We start from the raw sequence: 14,388 nt of genomic DNA, 5'->3' as shown, positions 1-14,388 counted from the left end.
CTCACTCTTAGCAGACCTCCTTTTTTTCCCTGAGAAACGAGAGGCAGCCAGAAGTGAGTTTCTTCATCTTTCCACCAAATCTATGAGCCCCTCTGCTTCTGTGCACCTCATAATGATGTTCTGGTCACTGACAGACTGCGTACACAACACTGGTCCCCTAAGATGATACATCTAGTTGCAGCCATCTTGGTTTGGTAAGTACATTCTCTGATGTTTGCATAACCACAAAATCGCTAATAAGGCATTTCTTGGAACGCATCTTCACTGTTGGCCAATGCACGACTGTACTCTTCTTTTCCTCCAGTCACCAACTGTCCCTGCCCACTGAAGGTGAAACCTCCACATGTTCACTGGATTCCATCCCTTCTCATCTACTTAAGGGCTTGTTCCTGCAGAAGTCCTGTCTCCAAACCATTTCCAAATCATTTCCCTTCTGCAAACTCAACACTCTCATCTTAGTAACAAAATCACTGAAATCTATCTCCTTGAAAGAAAATGACTATGGAGATTCTGTTCTGCAGGGTTCTGTTGGATCTAGTCCAAACAGACCCTCAACTCAGCACTTCATCAAGTGTTCTTAAAAAGGTCATGTATTGGCTGAGTACAATGGCATACATGCTATAATCCCAGAAACTAATGGAGGCTGAGGCAGGAGGATTGCAAATTCAAGGCCAGCCTCAGCAACTTAGTGAAATACTGTCTCAAAAATAATTTTTGTAAATACTAAATCCTGCTGAGCATGGTGGTACATGCTTGTAATCCCCACTACTTGGGAGGCTGAGGTAGGGAGATTGCAAATTCTAGGCAGGGATAGTAGTGCACACCCGTAATCCCAGGGGCTTGGGAGACTGAGGGACGATGATCACAGGTCCAAAGCCAGCCTCAACTTAGCAAGACTGTAAGCAACCTAGTGAGAACCTATCTCAAAATAAAAACAAATAAATAAAAAGGGCTGTGAATGTGCCTCAGTGGTTAAGTGCACTTGGGTTCCATCCCTGGTACCACACCCCACTCCCCCCAAAAAAAGTTCCAGGCCAGTCTGGGTAAAATAAAATAAAGTGACTGGTGATGTAGCTCAATGATACAGACTTGCCTAGCATATTTAACGTTCTTGGGTTCAATCCTCAATAACACTAACAAATAAATAAAAATTTAAAAGGCAAATGGAAAATTAGAATTTGTGAGATAGAAATCCTGGCATAGAAGCAAAGCACAGCAAGGGTGATTGAGAGGATTTAGTTGATAAAACAAGTAACTAAACCAAGGGACAACATGGGAAACATTCACTACTTTTTCATAAATGCTCAGTACCGTGTCATTTCCCATTATTAAGAAAATTAGCAGTGATATTAGCTATAATAGAAGTTCTTGAAATCTTAGAATGGTAACATTGTCATACTGGCATAGGTATTGCTGACTGAGCTAAAAGGTAAATAGGCAAATAAATAAACAAATCACAAATACTTACTTTGTGCAGCAGGGTTGTAGCATTTCCCCTGATAAACGTAACAGATTTTTCTTTCAATTCCATAACAACATGTCTTGAATTAACTAATGTGGTTTCGCCAAGCAACTTTCAGAAAAGAACAATAGAATCTTTAGGTCCACTTCTATGTATCATTCTAAAAACTTGTCTCAAATATTAAGGAACACTAAAAATTTATGTTTTATTCAAAAATTATTAGCACTTAATTTATAGTGACAAAGCTGGAGCTGGGATGGGGGGCTGACTTGGAAGAGGAAAAAAGGAACTTTTAAAAACATTCTGTATCTTGCTGGGCACAGTGGCACAACCCTGTAATTTCAATGACTCAGGAGGCTGAGGCAGGAGGACTGCAAGTTCAAGACTAATCTCAGCAATTTACGAGGCCCTGAGCAACTTAGCAAGACCCAGTCTCAAAAATACATTAAAAAAAAAAAAAAAAAAAAAAAAAAAAAAAAAAAAACAGATACAAGGATGTATCTTGGTGGTAAAGTGCCCCTGGGTCCTATGCCCAGTACCAAAAAACCAAAACCAAATAAAAAAAAAAAAAAAAAAAAACTCAGCATCTTGATTGTGGTGTTGGTGCCAAGAGGGATACACTGGTTGATACATTTAAAACATGTGTAACTTTTAGCTCAGTTGGCAGAGTGCTTGCCTTGCAAGCACAAGGCCCTGGGTTCAATCCCCAGCACCACCAAAAAAAAACAAAAAACAAAAAAACATGTGCACTTTAATTTTGAAAGATATACCTCAATAGAGTCAATTTAAAACAGAAAGAATTGGCACTAAATTCTCAACAACAAAGTAGTGGAAACAGAGACAACTTCCTCTGAGACCCAGCTTCATAAACAAGTTATCAACAGGTAGCTTGTCTTCCATGATGCTGTCAGGAAATAATTAAAATTTGGATAACAAAAAAAAAAAAAAAAGGCAGAATGATACTGCACTGTAGTTGGATGTGAAGAATTATCAACGCACCCCAACACCGTAGGGAACTTACTTCACCTCTCTGAATATAAGTTTCTACATTTCCAAAATGGAGACTCTTGAGAATGAGGATGGAAACGTGTGTGAAAGGCTGGGCACAGTGGTACATGCCTATAATCTCAGCAACCGGGGAGGCTCAGGCAGGAAGATCATAAGTTTGAGACCAGCCCGGTCAACCTAGTGAGGCCCTGAGCAACTTTTGAGATGCTGTCTCAAAATTTAAAAAAAGGACTGTGATAAAGGACAGTGATAAAGCACCCTGGTTCAACCTCCCAGTACCCCCCCTCCCCAAAAAAAGTGTGCAAACACCTTGAATTGCACCTAAATTTTAGTAGATGTTTAACAGATGTTCCTTACATTTTACTCATGATCAATTTTCTTGCTACAGGATCAAACAGGAAACCATGAACTCCAAATTCCTTTGTTTGGCAATGCTTTTGTATCTCTATTCACCCAAAGTCAAAAGTATTTGTTCTAGAAACTATACCTTCTCACTCAGACTGGCATTCATGAAGTTTGACACAGAATGTTGGAGACAAGTACCAAAGGAACCAACGACAAATCTCAGGGCCAGCTCCCACTGGCTAGATTCCTGAAGGTTCTGAAGCAGGGTAGAGATGGAATGTATAACAGGTAAAATAAGGTTGTCTCCTGCAAAGTGAAAAAAGTTTTAATATTTACATGTTTTAAATAGAGAAAGATCATATAATAAAGAGAAACTGCTTTCAGGGACACTACTTCTTTTTAAAAATGTTTTTGTTTTCAGTTATAGATGGATGCAAAGTCTTTATTTTACATGTTTATTTTTATGTGCTGCTGAGGATGGAACCCAGTACCTCCTGCATGCTAGACAAGCACTCTACAACTGAGCTACAACCCCAGTTCAGCCTACTTCTTCAATGCAGGTTAACAATCATGAATTCATTCTCAAAGTTAGTTAATGACAGAATTTCAACAGGACACTGGATTTAAACAGAAAAATAACTAACTCCACTAAATAATGAGATAGTTTGATTGTAAACTGACTATTTTAAAAAATTGAGATGTTTAAATCACTTGTAGATAAAAAGTTTCTCTATATGGAGGACTAAAATTTATGAAGATTCACAAATGTTAATATTACCAGCCAAATCACATAACCTCATCTTCTGGAAAATTAATAATAAAATAATAAAATAAGTACATAAAGGATAAATTCAGATTCATATTCAGAATTTTAATGAATTTCTATATTTGTATAATTATAAAATTAGAACACAATGCTATGCACTTTTGATGTTAAATACCTTCACTAATGGAGCAGTACGGCAAACTTATAGAATCCAAGGGATATCTTTTGATTTCTGCAAAAGAAAACAAAAAATTAATGCCACTAAATAAAATAGGACTCTTATAAAGCAAATAAACTCATATTTATTTATTTATTTGGTACTGGGAATTGAATCCAAGGGCACTTTACCACTGAGCTACATCCTCAGTCCTTTCTATTTTATTTTGAGACAGGGTCTTGCTAAGTTGGCAAGGTCAACCTTGAACTTGAGATCCTTCTGCCTCAGCTCCCAGGTCACTGAGATTATGGGTGTGCATCACCATGCCTATCTCAGATATTTAAATATTGTGCTAATATTGAACATTCTAAAGTAAACTGCTGCTTAAAAACAGAACAACTTAAACTACATAAACAGAAAAATGCACAAATAAGTGTATAATTTAATAAATTTCCACAAACTGAATATAACAACAAAATTAAGATGTGGAACATGACCAGCACTCAGAATCTCCCACTACAGTCATTACCCAATATAGTCATTACCTCCCCATAAAGGTAACCACTTCCCTGACTTCCCAACTCCATGACTTAGTTTTAGCTTGTTCTTGTACTTCATGTAAATTCAATCATACAGTATGTATTATATCTATCTCTTTTTGTTCAACATTATCCCTGTGAGATTCATGTACATTATCGCATATAGTTCTAGTTTCAAACCTCTAGTTTAAATGTGCACGAAGCAGAAAAACATAGCAAATAACACTACAAGTGAAATTTACCAGCAAGAGGCACAAGTGATGAAATCAACTCATAAATAACCGGTAGCACCATCTGTGACTCAAGAACAATTCCATCTTCACTGAAGAAGTCACTGTAAGACCACTCTTCATACGGATCCTTATGAGTTCCAAAAGAAGCCTAAATATCAAACCATACAGAAAAGATAGAACTATGTACTCTGCAAAACAGAGTCTATCATAACCAACCAGTATGCAGAATCAGGTGTATTACAGCCAAGCCAAATACAACTGTATATAGCCGGCCCTCTACGTCCTCAGTTAGAGCTATGGATTCAACCAACTGAAAATCAAAAATATTCAGAAAAATAAAATTGTGTCTGTGCTGAACATCTGCAGACTTTTTTTTTTTTTTTTTTTTTTTTTGTCATTATTCCCTAAGCAATACAGCAGAACAGAGACAGATGTAATCTGTTTCTTCTGGTCTATGGCATAAAAAAAATTTCATTTTAAATTAAACTCTAACAGAAGGATAATATATAGAGAGGCCTCATTTGAGGCCCAATGTTTCAAAAAATAGTGTAAATCAACACCAATACATGGCTGGGAAAGAAGTGGCCTCACGCCTGTAAGTAGGTTTTTAGTGTATAATAAGAAAATTGAAGAGACTGATGCAGTATTTTTGTAAACTATGCAAGTGATATAAAGTGGCGCGTATGAGTTGGCAGGGGTTTTATTTAAGGAAAAAAAATTTAAAGTGATTTACTTGCATCAGGATTCCACAGTCATCCATGTGGCACTGTCTGGAAAGCTCCACTGCCGTTAACGTGTATTTACACAGCTCTAAAGCATCAAGTAAAAAATCTGAAAGAACGTGGAGAAAAATCATCAAGCTCCCATTTCATATCTTTAGAATAAGTAAAACCACCGTTTTATAATCACCACTCAAAATTCTAAGGAAGGTCATGAAGCGAACAGCAAGGTGTCCACACAGCTTTGACTACTCTAAATGCAGTACATTTTTTCCTCAAGCCGAGTGCTGTCAACGGTCAGAAATGACATTGTTAATATTTTGAAGTATCTTAAAACTGTAATTCCTAAATGAGAAATCAATTCTAGTTGTCACTTTGGAAGGAAGAGCTACCATCTCTTGCCTGGTTACTGGAATGCCCAAAAGTACAGAGAAGACACTTGGGAGACAAGTGTGCAAGGAGCCAGAGAATACAGAACTATTATCAGTGTTTCACCTGGACTGCAGATGGTGACAGCTTGGCACGCGAGATTGTGCACCTCGGAAGGGAGATTTAGTCCCTCAGGGGCTCTCATTGGGACTTCGTTAGCCAGCATCAGACAAAGCTTCTGACACATCAGAAACAGCAATCTCCCCGTGTCGGCATTGCAATGATACTTAAACAGGTCTCTATGGAGGAGAGGAAGTGCGGATGATTACAATACTCATATCACAAGCAAGTGCATTTGCCTTTCTTGCATGAGCACATAACAACTATTATCAACACATAAAATGTCTTTAAAATGCTTTCATGGCATGCACTGAGCCTCAATTTTCAAATTATTAAAAAGAATCATTAAATGTCAAACTGCACATCACCTAAATTCAATGGTTATGTTATGTAACTTGGCAGTATTTATTACATTCCTTGTATGCTACTATATTCAGAAAGAGGGGCCCCCAAATGGGCTCTCAGGGTGAGAAACCAAAAGTTGCTTTTGAGAAAAAAAAGTGTCACTGGTCCTGCACTTGTTACTGTCAGACAAGTGGGGCAAGTCAGTGGTCCGACATCACCTGCATTTGCTCAGCGCCGTCCTGACATTCCCATCTTTCAAGGCTCGAAAGGCCAGCTCTGCCTCCAGCTCTTGTGGGGGCACATGCAGGGCCAACGCCTGTCCCTGAAGCTTTGATTTGGTGCTCAGGCCCGTCCCCTCAGCAGCAATGGGCTCTGGAGTGCTCCTGGGTTTCTGCCTGGCCTGAGCAACTTCATGAGCTTTAATGCACCGTTCACGGAGATCTGCTACCAAGGCACTGTCGCTATAATCTTCAAACGAAAGAAAGACCTCAAAGTTCTCCTGCAGCAAAGGTAAGCAAGACAAAGTCCCACGTATGCTTAGTCTATCCAGTGTTCAGAATCATGATGGTGTTTCAAACCTCTCCCTTGGAGACTACTCCCTTGTAAATTAAGAATTTTAAGTCTTTTTTTTAAAGTATTTTTTTAGTTGTCAATGGACTTTATTTTATTAATTTATATGTGGTGCTGAGAATTTAACCCAGTGCCTCCCACATTGCAGGCACATGCTCTACCTCTGAACCACAACCCCAGCCCAGAATTTTAAGTCTTTATGTTTCAAGTTACAAAAAGTAACTCTCATAAAAAACTTAGAAAATAGGAAAATACCACTATAACCTGGGCTTTCTGTTTTAGCAGTGCTGATATTCTGAGCCAGATGATTCTGTGTTGGAGGGACCCTGGGAGGGCTTAAGTGTTAGGTTTGGACGAGTCTACCCTAAAAGTTTGAAGAAATCAGGTTTGCTCTTTTCTGTTACTTCTAGTTGGCTACAAACTCCAGATTAGGGATGTATATACCTGACTTAGTAAAAATCCCACTGAAGCCCAGTGAAATTGCCGTCTGTTTTGATGCCATAGTTCAGAGAAAAACTAGGGTTTCCTAGTCTTTGCAATTCTTTGAGATGAATGACACTTTGTTGCTCAGGGTCAGGGTACTGTCCTGTGTGCAACACAGGAATGTTTAGTGGCATTGCTGGCCTCTACCCGCTAGACGCCAGTAGCACTTCCCCTCAATTGTGATAATCAAAAATTTCAACTTGCCAAATGTTCTACAGAACACAAAACTGCACCCCCACTTGACAACAGCTTAATTTAATAAACATTGACCATTTTCTTTCACTAGCATTTTATGGCTGTATTGTATAATTTCATTCATTACCTTTTCCAGTCAACTTTTTTTTTTTTTTTTTTACTTTCTCTGTCAGTACCCTGTCTTCATAAATACAATAATTGTTCTTATTTTTGGACTCATGGTTTCAGTATGTTGCCCAAACTGGCCTTGAACTCCTGGGCTCAAATGATTCTCCTGTCTCAGCCTCCTTTATAGACAGGACTACAAATATATACCACCATACCTGGTCATAAGTATTTTGACAGCTGCATAACACACATCTATGGTGAAGACAGTACATATAAAATGTTCTAAAATTTTCAAATGGATGTTTCCTCCAAAAAAATACTAGTGGTCTTTCCCTGAAAGGGATGCACCATATGGAAATAGCTGTACATAGAAATCAATATGAGAACTTACTCTTGATATTCACTGTGGATATGCTGTTGAAGACTATTCATCATATGCCACAGTACCATCTGGGCTAGGAATCACAGAAATCTCCATGCTTGGAGAGCCACTGAAAACTAGAAGGAGACCCAGGAAACTGGCTGCTGTGGCTTCAGTTATTGTGGGAAACAGAAGAACTAGAGGCTTAGGAAGGAAAGGGACTTATTTTTCACTGTGCCATATACTTGTTTATATTTTCTTTTTTTTTTTAAGGTGGTCAAAGATTTTATTCTTTATTGCTTACAATCTGAAGTGGAGAAGTTAATTTAAATAAGCTTATGTATTTTTTATTGTGTAAAATGGACATAATATGAATTTTACCATTTTTCCTCTTAAAGTCTTTCAATCATGTATTGTGTATGTATGTAAGTAAACAAAATGTAAGTGAATGACTTTTCTTAAAGGATCAATCAGTCCACCAAAAGGTTTCTCTCCTTCCAGTGTGCACCTTCTCTGGAAGCAATGTGGCTTCTTGCATATCATCACCAGGTCTTGTGACTTTAAAAGGATATGTATTTTTTTTGATATTTAAAATTCTTATTTTAACTGCTGAATGCTAGTGAGACAGTGTGAAACAGAATAACAATTTCATAACAGAAGTACCAATAACAATAATTGCACAATAACAAGTAAGGATACTGAGTCAGACAGAATGAGGAGCCATTAAGGGTACCAGTGGCTGAGTGTCAATCTGAGGCAAGTTGTTTTTTTAGGGTGCTGGGGATGGGACCTAGGGCATCACACAAGCTAGATAGGTACCCCACCAACAATCTTAGGATTGCTGAGCTTCAGGTTCCTCTTGCAGAATAAGAACAACAGCTACCTCCATGGCCAAGGTGCATATCATAGATACACACCAGAGCCTGTGCAATAAATGTTCAATCAATGGTAACAGGATAAGTACACATAACACATAGCTTTAGAATACTAACTTCAAATTTACGAAAATCAGACATTAACTTATTGTTACTCCCCTGATGCCTTTCACAAAAATAGCGATTAATGCAGTTAAGTCTTAAGCTTTTGGATCACGAAACTCCTTTATTATACGCTTGGTTGTATAATTCCACTCATGTAAAGTAGTGAAGATTGGCAAATTTGTAGAGAGAGAAAGTAGATCAAAGGGAATAGGGAGTTGCTGCTTAGTGGCCACAGGTTCTACGTGGAGTGATGAAAAGAAGATTCGTGTGAGCATTGCACAACACGGAAAACGTGATTAGCACTGCCCAGCTGCATATGGAAAAATAGCTAAAATTGACAATTTCACATGTACTTTTCTAAAATTTAAAAAAATTAATAATGCAATATGACAAGAACCACTGAATTATGCACTCTATGTTGATGAAGTATGGTACACAAATTGTATCTCAAAAAAGTTGCTGAGAGAGAGAGAAGTAGTACATGAAGCTCCTGAAGGTTAAGGCAGCACATTTTAAGCAGGGGCTACGATGAACACACTCATTGGTTGGGCAACAGCATTTGGGCAGTGCAACATCTGTACCTGTAGGCTGGCCACCACTTGAAATTGTTTTAAGATTTCTTCCCATTCATCCTTCTTCTGCACATTGTCTGTAATTAAATTTTTAAAAGTTAAAGCAGACACTTACAAATTCCCATACGCTATGGTTTGAATGTGCACTCAGAATTTCAGGTGTCTGTTAACAGTATTAGGAGGGGGCCTTTGTGAAGTGCCTGAGGCCTCAGCCCTCAGGAATGGATCACTCTGTTCAGGGATTCAAGGAGTGGCTTTGTGATAAAAGCAGTATCTCTTCAGCACTTGCTCTAACTTTCTCAGTCCCACTATCTGATGCTCTCTGTCATATTATGATGTAGTAAGAAGTCTCTGATAAGATGTGAGCAGAAACCAGCAATATGCTCTTAGACCTCAGAGCCTCCAAAATCATGAGCTCATTGAGCTTATATCCTTGTAAACCACCTAACCACAGGTGTTCTGTTATAGTAATGGAAAACAGAATTCTTAAAAGCTAAGTATTAATTAGCTTTGGTTCTCTTCTACGTCTACAGCATTCTTTTCAGATGTTGATATAAGACAATTTAAGTGCAAAAAGAGATCTAATTTGAAAAAATAAATCTAATTATTCTTTTTGGAGGTTAAAAAAGGAAGATTTAAGGGTTATAAGAAAAATGGCAATTACTCTGAAATAAATTACAGCTTCCCCCTCCCCAGAGTTCTTTTCTTAATTGTTTTAAGTTTAGGATTAAGTTTTGTTACCCTGACCATAACCAACTACAAGGGAGAAAAAAGAGTAATAAGTAAAAGGTGCCAAAGAAATCCATTCTAGCACTGAATAGCTTACTTGAGCATACAAATATATAAGTGGGTTTACATGCTTCTTTTCTTCCACTAATTGATTTAAAAAATAATAATAATAAGGCAAGAAAGACTTATAATGAAGAAAAATGAGAAAGCTCATGAAGACAATCAGAAAGGAAATCTGAGGATACAATGAGGGGTGACACTGTGCCCCATCAGAACAAAACCAAGGCAAGGGAACAGAGGCAGACCCTACCTTTCTGAATGTCACAGAGTAATTTAAGAATATCCACTGATGTCTTTGCCACAGACATTCTCCAGGCCTTGTCCTAAAAACAAAGATGTAAAATCAAGTCTGTTTCCTTTCCTGACCACTTCCGTGGTACCTATGCAAATGAATCGTGGGCTGGATACAGCTCGAAGGTGGAGCATGGTCTAGCACACACAAGGCCCTGTGTTCGGTACCCTACAGCACTGCAGAAAGGGAAGAAGGAAAAGAGAAGAGTCCAAATGGTGGTTTCAGGCGGAGTTTGTGTCGAGGCTCTGCCACTCTGTAAAAATCTCAGAAAAGTCATCTATCTTAAAAGTTTAGTTTCTGAACTCAATCTATGAGGAGTTAACAATAGGACCCAGTTCACAATGAAGTGGATACTTTATTTACAGCATTAACCTAATGCCTACCACTAATAAGATGAGCATAATGAATATCAGGTGTTTAAAAAAAAAACCTCACTTCCCTAAGGGTAAAAAAATAATCGAAATGGACTGCTGAGAGAAGCTGGCAGGCATCTACCGCTCAGGGTTTAAAAATACAACTACCCTAGATAAATTTATGTATTCAATTGCTCACCTCTAAGGAAGTGAACTGGCGCTCTTGACATCATTTTTAAGCCTCAACTATTTAAGATTATTTAGACTTACATTGATCTGCAGATAACATTAATGTACAGTACATTACACAAGATACTGTTTATATAGGAAGGCTTCGTGAAAACCCCTTCTTGTACAATGGCTGCTTCAGTGAATCCTTCTAATTCACAGATCCCAGATTCTTCATTGTGGGCCAAATTAGCTGCTCAAAGCAGGCTTATCTGGTTTTCTCCTGTAAACCAGATTTACACAGGAACTTCTACCCCAGGCCACACAAGCAGTGTAAAAGGAGTATCTTCTTGACTAAGATCCATAACATGGGGTTCATTTCCACTTCGTGTACTGAAAACCTCACCTCTTTAGAATCATCTGGTTCCTCTTGTAATGCCAGTCGTGCCCAGATAATGACTCTTTCCGCAGTTTTCTCAGCTTGGACAGGAGGCAGAGACCTCAACAGGAGGAGACAGTCTTCGCCCTGTGAGCAGTGTTAGAAAGGAAGAAAGACAGCTGCTCCCTGCAAAGGACAGCTTGGACTTACCTCTTTCCTTTCTATTTAAAGATGAAAACAGAGGAAAAATGAAGAAAAACCTGATCTCACTTATCTAGCATGCACGAGGCCCTGGGTCTGATGCCCAACATCACAGAAAAAAAAAAAAAAAAAGGTACTTTGAAAAATAGATCATTGTTCAGTATTCTGAAAAATCTGAAAACTTCAAGGCACAGTAGTGCACCTTTATAATCTAAGCTACTCAAGAGAATGAGGCAAAAGGGTCATAAACCTGAGGCCAGTTTCAGCAACCTAGTGAGACCATGCTTCAAAATAAAAAAATAAAAAGGGCAGGAAAGATAGCTCAATGGCAGAACACCCCTGGGTTCAATTCCCAGTACTGGAAAAAAACAAAACAAAACAAAATTTAAAAACCCTGAAAATACTGCTTTGGATAAGAGCAAACCATAAGGTAAAATTCAAATTCAACCCTAGGTACTAAAGATAGCATACTAGTTAGGAATGTCTATGAATATAGAATTATGTGAAAATAAAGACACTTAAAAATACAAAAAAGAAGATGGGCAAAGTGGTGCATGCCTATCATCCCTGCAATTCAGGAAGCTAAAGCAGGAGGACCACAAGTTTAAGGTTAGCCTCAGCAACTCAGAGAGGCCCTAAGTAACTTTGCAAGACCATATCGCAAAATAAAAATAAAAAAAGAGGGGCCAGAGTATAACTCAGTGGTAGAGTGCATGCTCACAATGTTTGAGGGCCTGGTTTAATACCCAGCACCCAAAAACCAAGATATAAAAAAAGAAAAGTCACATCTTATTCTGAAATCAATATATATACAATACATATTTATATACCTACAATGTATATAAAACATGCATCTAAGTTTCATTAGCTAACAGAGTATAAAAGTCCATTAGCTAATCACAAAATACTTTTAAAGAACTCACACCCACTAGCTCAGTGGTAAAGCACTTGCCTAGCATGTGTGAGGCGCTGGGTTCAATTCTCAGTACTGCATATAAATAAATAAAATAAAGATCCATTGACAACTAAAAATAAATTAAAAAAAAAAAAAGAATTCAACACATGTTAAAAAAGTAGCCACTCTAATAATCCTATGCTTTCATGTTACTATAGCCTTATTTTGTGAAAATCAGTTTCAATGATTGGTTCCATTTTTAAGGATTTAGTTAACAAAGAAGCCCTAAGAAATGACTATATAAAACTTTCATACCTGTTCTCTATCAATCAGGTCAATAATCCTTAGACTGTAGATTTCATCATCAGAAAACCTATACCCTTGGGCCACCTTTAAAGCATCTTCTAAGGAGGATGGGACATCCTGCTTGAGAATGTATCTGACTACTGTCTGAAATAGAGATAATACATAGTTATTATTAGGATGTTTCTCAGAGAACCCAGGAATCACCTACTTACCAGGGCAAAGTAGCCATAAAATTAAAATAATAACCAAAACCTCAACTCTTGATGACTTAAAAAAACTAAATTCCTGTATGAAAGATTTTAAAACACAATTTATATTCTGAATTTTGTGACAGTCACAATTTATATTCTGAATTTTTAACTTAATTTACTCTTTTTGTCCTTAATAGCCTCATAAACTGAACATTTTAATATTGTACCTAACAGAGAAAAGTAAAGGAGAATCTAGGTGTAGTAATCTCTTAAAATATAAAACTTTCATGAAATTTCCCATGTTGCCCTAGAAACAGGAAAACAAGGGGATAAAGATTCTTTAACTAGCACACTCACCATTATTTCTTTGTTTAAGAGATTCACCTCTCTTATTCCATAGCCTCGTAAAAGTTTTTTCATTTCCATTAGTTTGTAACTTTCCTGTAGTAACTTGACTCTAAAAAAAATGTATTGGTATTGACATGAATCGTATTTTCTATGAAATACAGTGGGGCACAGTAAATGTTAAAACTTAACTGAATGTCAACACAACATGGGAGATTTATCCAGGGCACAAAATACCCTGTTTGCTGGGCTGTCGTCTTACTTGGGATGGTCCATTTCCAGGTGTTGCTTCACCAGCTGCTCCACAGCTGCGCTCCAGGGAACCACTGCCACATACATTATCTTCAGCACAGCATCAAATATGAGCTAGAGTGAGAACACAGGTGGACAATGACTAGCCCTCAGAGGCGTGCTTCATGTACATTAACAGCATTGCCTCTGTCGTGGCTGATTGGGAATATTTCACCTTCTGACTGTGAAAGCACATATTTCTCCCATTTACACACATGAAGAGCAACCTCATTATTTAGAAAAATTCAGAAAAGTATTGTATCAGTTGAAAGTTATGCCTTTCTGCAGCCTCTGCAGTCTGTGTAAAAAACAATGCTAGTGATTTTATTCACACTGTATTTTATGATGGTAACCGTTTTGCAAAGTCATAATAAAGGCAAAGTATTACAGTCACAGAAACCCTGCAGGCAGAGGCACTCAATTGTCCATGGCCATTCTCACGGGCGTGGCAATGAGAAAATTTCACTTTTTACTTTCCACAATTAAAGAAAATAAAATTATGAGTGATCTTTACATTCTTTTTATTCTTGTTTCACACTAAACAAAAATCACTTTTTTCATACTAAACAAACACTACTTTTATGGCCAGAAAAAAGCCTCAAAAAACCCTATGGTCACTGTTTACTTACATCTGTGTCAGACAGACATCCTATCACTGCCATGGCCTTTGCTTCCCATGCTGTGTCAAAGAGTGATGTGGACTTTGAGCTGCATCTGTTCAGTAAATCCTAGAAAGGGATAAACATGCATGTTTTAAAAAAATTAAAAACTCAGCTGGGTGCAGTGGTGTGGGGCTGTAATCCCAGCTACTCAGAACGCTGAGGCCAGCCTAGGCAACTTAGTGAG

General features: G+C 37.8%; 1 protein-coding gene across 6 annotated transcripts in view; it reads right to left on the bottom strand.

The window, feature by feature from the left end:
• The window catches only part of KNTC1 (kinetochore associated 1), an 80,888-nt gene that overhangs the window by 29,491 nt on the left and 37,009 nt on the right, over nt 1-14,388 (bottom strand). For all 6 annotated transcript variants that reach the window (XR_013765456.1, XM_079149477.1, XM_079149478.1 and 3 more), the window contains 14 exons: nt 14,172-14,270; nt 13,514-13,617; nt 13,264-13,363; nt 12,725-12,859; nt 11,341-11,460; nt 10,372-10,444; nt 9,342-9,409; nt 6,282-6,562; nt 5,725-5,897; nt 5,244-5,341; nt 4,520-4,658; nt 3,757-3,813; nt 2,958-3,121; nt 1,469-1,573 (listed from right to left, as the gene is read on the bottom strand). Coding sequence is in view for 5 of the 6 variants with exons in the window: in XM_079149477.1 (XP_079005603.1) it covers nt 1,469-1,573; nt 2,958-3,121; nt 3,757-3,813; nt 4,520-4,658; nt 5,244-5,341; nt 5,725-5,897; nt 6,282-6,562; nt 9,342-9,409; nt 10,372-10,444; nt 11,341-11,460; nt 12,725-12,859; nt 13,264-13,363; nt 13,514-13,617; nt 14,172-14,270 (1,716 nt within the window). In the remaining variant the exon portion in view is untranslated. The remainder of the gene's footprint in view (nt 1-1,468; nt 1,574-2,957; nt 3,122-3,756; nt 3,814-4,519; nt 4,659-5,243; nt 5,342-5,724; nt 5,898-6,281; nt 6,563-9,341; nt 9,410-10,371; nt 10,445-11,340; nt 11,461-12,724; nt 12,860-13,263; nt 13,364-13,513; nt 13,618-14,171; nt 14,271-14,388) is intronic.

Source organism: Sciurus vulgaris (assembly GCF_902686455.1).
Source record: "Sciurus vulgaris genome assembly, chromosome: 8".
In the NCBI taxonomy this organism is placed as follows: Eukaryota; Metazoa; Chordata; class Mammalia; order Rodentia; family Sciuridae; genus Sciurus; species Sciurus vulgaris.
Note: the sequence above shows the minus strand (reverse complement) of the source record. Positions and strands in the feature narration are given on the sequence as shown.